At 41.3% G+C, this 6,759-nt stretch overlaps 1 protein-coding gene across 1 annotated transcript; it reads left to right on the top strand.

The window, feature by feature from the left end:
- Positions 1-734: 734 nt before the first annotated feature.
- On the top strand, positions 735-2,372 carry LOC118996855 (olfactory receptor 1440-like). The gene has a single exon (XM_037060425.1). It carries the CDS (start codon positions 735-737, stop codon positions 1,668-1,670), a length of 936 nt encoding a protein of 311 aa, XP_036916320.1. The 3' UTR covers positions 1,671-2,372.
- The last annotated feature ends 4,387 nt before the right edge of the window (positions 2,373-6,759 follow it).

Raw genomic sequence — 6,759 nt, 5'->3', positions numbered from 1 at the left:
ATATTGCAATATATAAATGTATCAAATCAACACATTGTATACCTTAAATTTATACAATGTTTATACGTCAATTATATGTCAATTTTAAAATCCATAAAATTTGATAAATAGTATGCCTCACTATATTTAAGTTACAAATATTTTATAGTTTCTGTTGTAATTTATTATCTGGCCTGTGAATACTTTAGAAATATATATATTGTAATTCATTTCCTATTATGATATTTTTTAATTACCTATTTGCTGTCAATTTATAACTTAATAACACTGTAGTCTGACAATGTTATTTGTATGACCAACTCTTTAATATTTAAACTTTAAAAGTTTTGCACACACCAATGGAGTACTTCACAATTGGATTAGACAGGAGTTGTAGCTCTACTGATAACATCCTAAAATTTCCAAGGCATCTTTTGAGAAGGGTGTTCTAAGTGTTAGTATACTTTCTTTTGTACTTTAAGAGCCCAATGGGTTAATAATGAGAAGTGTAATCATCCTCTTTTATATGTGGGAAAATTGATGCACAAAACCGTTATAGTTTTGTGGAAGCAAAACTATAGTTATTTGGAAGCAAAGTTAACCAAGGTTAGTTCATCTAAAATGGCTCAATATTTTTCTTGATTCTGTGCTCAGTGTGGGTAGAAGGTGGTTTATTTCAATAGAAACTGAGTTAACAACTGACTTAAAGAGATTCATTCTCTTCTCTCCTTACAGATTCTAGAATCATCAATGCAATGACTGGGAGAAGGAACAGTACCATGATTACGAAGTTCATTCTCTTGGGATTCTCTGAATTTCCAAAGCTCACCATTGTCCTCTTTTCAATATTCCTAGGGATCTACCTGATGACAGTGTCCTGGAATGTGGGCCTCATCACGCTCATCAAGATGGACCCCCATCTGCACACACCTATGTACTTTTTCCTCAGTAACCTGTCCTTGCTGGACATCTGCTATATTTCTACTGTGGTCCCCAGGATGCTCTCAGACTTCTTCAAGACCCATACATTCATCTCTTTTATGGGGTGCACCATGCAATACTTCTTCTTCTCTGGCCTGGGTCTGACTGAATGCTGTCTCCTGGCATCCATGGCTTATGATCGATATGTTGCCATCTGCAATCCTCTGCTCTACACAGCCATTATGTCCCCCACACTCTGTGCGCAGATGGTGGTGGGATCTTGCATAACTGGATTCTTTGGCTCATCTATCCAACTGTGTGCCTTACTTCAGCTGCATTTCTGTGGGCCAAACATCATCAACCATTTCTTTTGTGACCTGCCCCAACTGCTAATCCTATCCTGCTCCGACACCTTTTTTTTCCAGGTCCTGATTTCTGTGCTCACAGTGATCTTTGGGCTCGCATCTGTCCTGGTTATTATGATATCCTATGGTTATATCGTTGCCACCATTCTGAAGATCACTTCCGCTGAAGGCAGGTTCAAAGCCTTCAACACCTGTGCTTCTCACCTGACTGCAGTGACCCTCTTCTTTGGCTCAGGTATCTTTGTTTATATGTATCCTAATTCTGGTGATTCCCGGAGCCAAAACAAGTTGGCATCAGTCCTATACACTGTTGTAATCCCCATGCTAAATCCATTGATCTACAGCCTGAGGAACAAGGAAATCAAAGAGGCCCTAAACAGATGGAAGAAGAGAATCTTCTCTTGATGTTACTAGTTTTGGAATTTACTTCACATGTCCCGGGTAGGAAAAGTATCAACTAAAACATTGACCCACAACTCTTCTAACTGTGGGATTATAGTTCTATACTCTTCTACTAGAAACTCACAACTAGCACAAGGATAAGAAAAGTGCACAAGAAGTATCTGGAAGCTTGGCATGTCCATCCTTCATCATTTGTGACCCAATTCATTAACAGGCCAAGAAATTCACAAGTATTGTTGCAGCTAATAGTGATGCTGTGTCCCTCTCCCTCAATATTCCATCCCTACCTAACATAGACTATTACAAGAACCAGAGATATGAGTACTGGCCAAGGCTGTCAGCAAACCAGCCAGCTTCTTCATTATTTTTCTTTGACTTTTTCATAGTCCTGCACAGTCTCAGATCTCAGGTTCTGCTAGAACTGACCAGTAGGCCAGGATCCTTCTCAAAAATTGTTGACACTATTATAGATGTTGCCATTGCCTCTTTGAGCTGCCCCCTCCACCCAGGCCTGGCACGCCACTGGCCTTCAGCATATTGTTGTCAGTGGCCAAGTTGTAGGCCTACTTGTTCCTTGGCTAATCTTTTCTAGTCCCACCCTCTCCCCTCCTATCCAAGATCTCTCTGTTCCTTGTGTCCAGGCCTCTGGTCCTATTTTGTTTGTCAGTTTATTTTGTTCATTAGATTCCACGTACAAGTGAAATCATGTGGTATTGGTCTTTCTCTAACTGGCTTATTTCACTTAGTGTATTAGTCTCCAGTTCTATTCATGCTGTCACAAAGGGTAATAGTTCCTTTTTACACTTGCCTAGTATTCCATTGTGTAAATGTACCACAGCTTTTTAATCTACTCATCTACGGATGGGCACTTGGGCTGTTTCCAGATCTTACTGCCAGGATTATTGTGATTGTCCCACCTGTAGTGCCATGACATGGTCCAGATAGATCATTCATCAACACGACATTTATTGGACAAGTAAGTGTTTTTGGAATAGGACTGAGCCAAATGCAGAATTAAGGAAAAGGAGAGGACAGCAGCCCCTTTGGTCAGAATTAGAAATGAAGAGGTTTACCATAGATTTCCTTGAAATAAGCATTTCTCTTTATGCTTTTGAAATATGGCTTGACTTGTATTGATTAGAGTTATACATGAATTGTCAGGAATATATTACATGGCTACAAAGATGACCAAATTAACCAATTAATATTAAGTGGCAAATAAAATGGAACAAAATCTCATATATGTGTGTGTGTGTTTTTTTATGATGAGACACAAAAATGTGAAATCCTGATGGTCTTTTATTAACCAGCAGAGGGAGACCCATTGCAAGATTAGAGTAACTGAGAAGTTAACACAGACAAGGCGTGCAGTGGATGGATATGGCTGGTGATGGTGATGATAATGCATTTGGCATGTGTGACTCTTCAGTTTATATTCACAAACATGAGTCTTCGTGGCAGCTTTGCTCTGAGCCCCTCATCTTAAAGATGAAGGAATAGGACCTCAGCTTACGCTTGCTAAGGTGGCCCAGCAAACAAGCATCAGAGGAGGGACAAGGCATGCAAGTGTCGCTGCGTGCCTTGTCCCTGCGTACCTGCGTACCTTGAGTGCAAGGGGAGAGACTGTTGACACCTCTCCCACAGAGGTCCATGCAGGATACTCCTTTTCCCACAACAATTGCCACTGCAGCTGGGATTATTGCTTCAAATATTTTGGCACGTGTATCTGAGCGAGGCTGAAGGCATCCAGCTCTCCTTTGTGCCCAGGAAATAGGAATACTTTTCTTCAATACATCTCTTCATCTAGAGGGTTCACAACTCCTTTCAGTCCCTTTTATCTTTGGATAAAGATTAAAAAATTCTGATTGTGAGAAAATTTCTCTTGTAAGTGAGCAACGGGTTCTTTCCAAGTAACTTCAACCTATCACTTCTTATCTACAAAAGGAACATTATGCGCTCCTCTCTCCCTACCTCATAAGTTGGAAAAAAAGGGCAACATTTTACTTGAAGAGGAAGGTGGAGATTGATGACCCCAGTATCCTTCCTTACCCTGTTCAGGAGGAAGACAGTAGTCAGAGAACCCAGTCACATGTGTTCAGACCTCTGACCTAGGGAACTGAGATGTTTGTTGTCTCATGCTGCTATATTTAAACTGATTCGTTATGCAGCAATGGGAAACTAATATTCTCATTGCACATTTTAATTTGCCTCTCTGTAAAACTACCCACTTCTGAACTTTTTCAGTTAATATCCTGATGAAGCTATTTGTTTTAATTTCCTTTGTAGGAGAGTTGCCCTATTTGGTACAGTAAATGGTCACTGAGCATCTATTTGGTGCCAGGCACTAGGACACAGAGGTGGATAAGAAATGAAAACCCTAAAAAAACTCAAAGAGAAAAAATACAAGTAGATGAACAACTATCATCTGAGTCATATCTGGAAGCTATGAGAGTTCAGAAGAGAGAGAGATCATCTCCAGTTGAGGGTGTCAAGAAAGGTTATCTAATTAAACAAATGAATGAGCCCAATAAAACAAAAGACTTGGAGATAAAGAACAAATTGACAGTGACCAGAGGGGATGGGGATGAGGAATAATGGGGGAAAGAATGGGAAGGGGAAAGCAAAGGAACCTGAGTAGAACTCATGGGCACTGACGATGGAGGGGGGTGGATGTGGGAGCGTGGGGGATGGGGCAAGGGAGAACAATGGGGAAAAATGAGGAACAGCTATAACTGAACAACAGTAAATTTAAAAAAAATAGAAAGGTTATCTTGGGATGGCTGTGAGGAATATAACAGGGAATCAACATGAAGCTCAGGAAGGACTTCATGCAGCAGTACATGACTTTGTTGGACTGGACACCACATTTAAACAGCTGATACCATCAGCACCCTAAGTCTGGGAATTCTATACCAGAAAAGAGGGGTGAGGGTAGGAACCACTTAGAGCCAGAGTGATGGACTCACGGACTTGGGTGGACCTGAGGAGCAAAAAGTTACCAAACATAGATTTGCTGAGTTGTACCATAGAAAACCAGGAAGTTTTGGTAAAGGTAAATTTTAGGGTTTGAGATTTTAAAATTAAACACTTTCCCATTATGATGAGGTCTGGGATGAGGTCCCATTATTTGAGGTCTGCCGCCCCAAATCATGTGAGTGGGGTGGCATAGAATTTGAAGTCAGTGGGAGCATAGAGGTCAAGACAGTGTGGGGCTAGGGAATTTGGAGGGGCACTAACTTTTGAACCATCTGATTTATCTTTTTAGTTGCCCTTAAGCAAACAGGGCCAGATAAATGTTGACTTGAGAAGCATAGAGAGGAGCGAAGTAGTCACAGTGAGGGGAAGTCTACCCAGAATTAGTTCCTGCATTATCAAGCTTGAAATCTGGTCTTGAAGCTGATTTCCCAAACCCATTGGTGATCAACTTGAGAAAATAACATATTGAGAATTTAAATCAAAGATATCGTATGGGCATTGCACAGACAGAACCTGTTGGCTCCCCTGCCCCTCATCTTTCTAGTTGCCATATTTGACAGAGAGAATTTTAAGACTAATTTTAGATTTTCAAGATGAATTAATGATTCAGTAAAATAAACAGATACTTGACAACCCAAAGCTGTCTTCTCCTTTCTTCCTCTCTTCCTTCCCTGCACTATCAACGTCCACAAAAAATGATGTGTCCCCAGTTCATCTGGCTTCTCATACACAAGGCCTTTTCCACCATCTGGCATCCAGCTGGATAGCCCTCTCCAATGAACATTTATCAACCTCACTTCCTGCCTCCAACCACAGCTGCCTCTTTGCCTTGGAATTGAGCCCTGCTGACAAAATGCTACATTTAAGATCAAGCAAGTTCAAAGTGGTTGTACATTTTCCAAGTCACATCAACTCTGGATCATTTTCAGGTCTGTTTTAAGGGACAACTCCATGCTGCAATGCACAGAGTTAATTAGATGCATGATTCCCACTGGCTCGGTGTTTGTCAGTGTTCCTAGTCTCAGGAAGGCTTCTGTAGGAAAGGCTTTGAGAGGGTTGTCTTATCAGGACAGCAATGAGGCTTCCTAGAATAGGTTCTACCTTCCCATTGCCCTGAACAGGACTGAAGAACCAGAATCTCTGTGAAAAATAGACAATAGACACTGTGTATGGAGGGCCACATCTGCCCAACACATGTGGTTGGGTAGCTCTTTTCTAGTTTTTTTTTTTCATGCTGGTATATGAATCGATTCTAAGACTGAGAACAAATTTCAGAGAATACTTTCTTCATTTACACTGGATCCAGGAAAATAAATACACTTCTATGTCACTTTCAATAAGCTAAAAACAACTCTTTGCAAAAACAGAGAAGACTAGCTTTAAGCAAAAGTATGAAGTCCTCTCTGCCACCCTTTCCCATTTGAAGCCCCTTCTTTCCCGATTCTGGGTTCCTTGTTTTTCCCATCACTGCTTGCCTCTGTGTTCTCACGCAACCTTCCTTTGTCCCTGGAGACTAGAGGCACAGGCTTAAACTCTGGTTCTGCCAATGATCGGTTGCGCTCTGGTGGGCAGCCTTCACTGAAAACCTCTGCTTCAGAGCATCTCTCTCTGTGGCCTTTCTTTCAGCCTCCAGACCTGTTCCAGTTTCCAAGTCTTGAGAATTCTTTTACCTGACATCTCCAGATGCTGTACCTACTTTTCCATTTCCTTCTTTTCTTTCACTGCTAAACTGGCATCTCAGTTTCTCCAGTCTCCCCCTGAACACCACTCCAGATACCCCATCTGGGACGAACTATTGAAACTTTGCTGGGAAGATTTCACTTTCCTTCCTTCTTGCCACATTTCTAATGTCCTTTTTAAGGGGTGGGGGGGTCCTTTTTGAGTTCCATGCCATGTTTACAGGCATCACTGGGTGGTGCTTTGAGGACCAGGATAAGGAATTTGGATGCTATCAGGCTAGCAATGAACCATGACAAACTAATGAATATTCTCAAGACAGGAATGACATGACTGGATCTGTGCTTTAGGGAGGTCTGTCTGCATGAAAAAGAGGAAGAGTTGTACTGAAGGGAGTCTGAAGGTAAAAAGACCTGTTAGAAGATTTTGGAAGATCATG

Source organism: Sturnira hondurensis, unplaced genomic scaffold (assembly GCF_014824575.4).
Source record: "Sturnira hondurensis isolate 20B ecotype Veracruz unplaced genomic scaffold, ASM1482457v3 Scaffold0011880, whole genome shotgun sequence".
Classification (NCBI taxonomy): Eukaryota; Metazoa; Chordata; class Mammalia; order Chiroptera; family Phyllostomidae; genus Sturnira; species Sturnira hondurensis.
This window is presented reverse-complemented; position numbering and strand designations above follow the sequence as displayed.

Excerpts from the sequence above, each read along its gene's own strand:
- LOC118996855 (XM_037060425.1), top strand. The coding sequence starts at position 735 with ATGACTGGGAGAAGGAACAGTACCATGATTACGAAGTTCATTCTCTTG.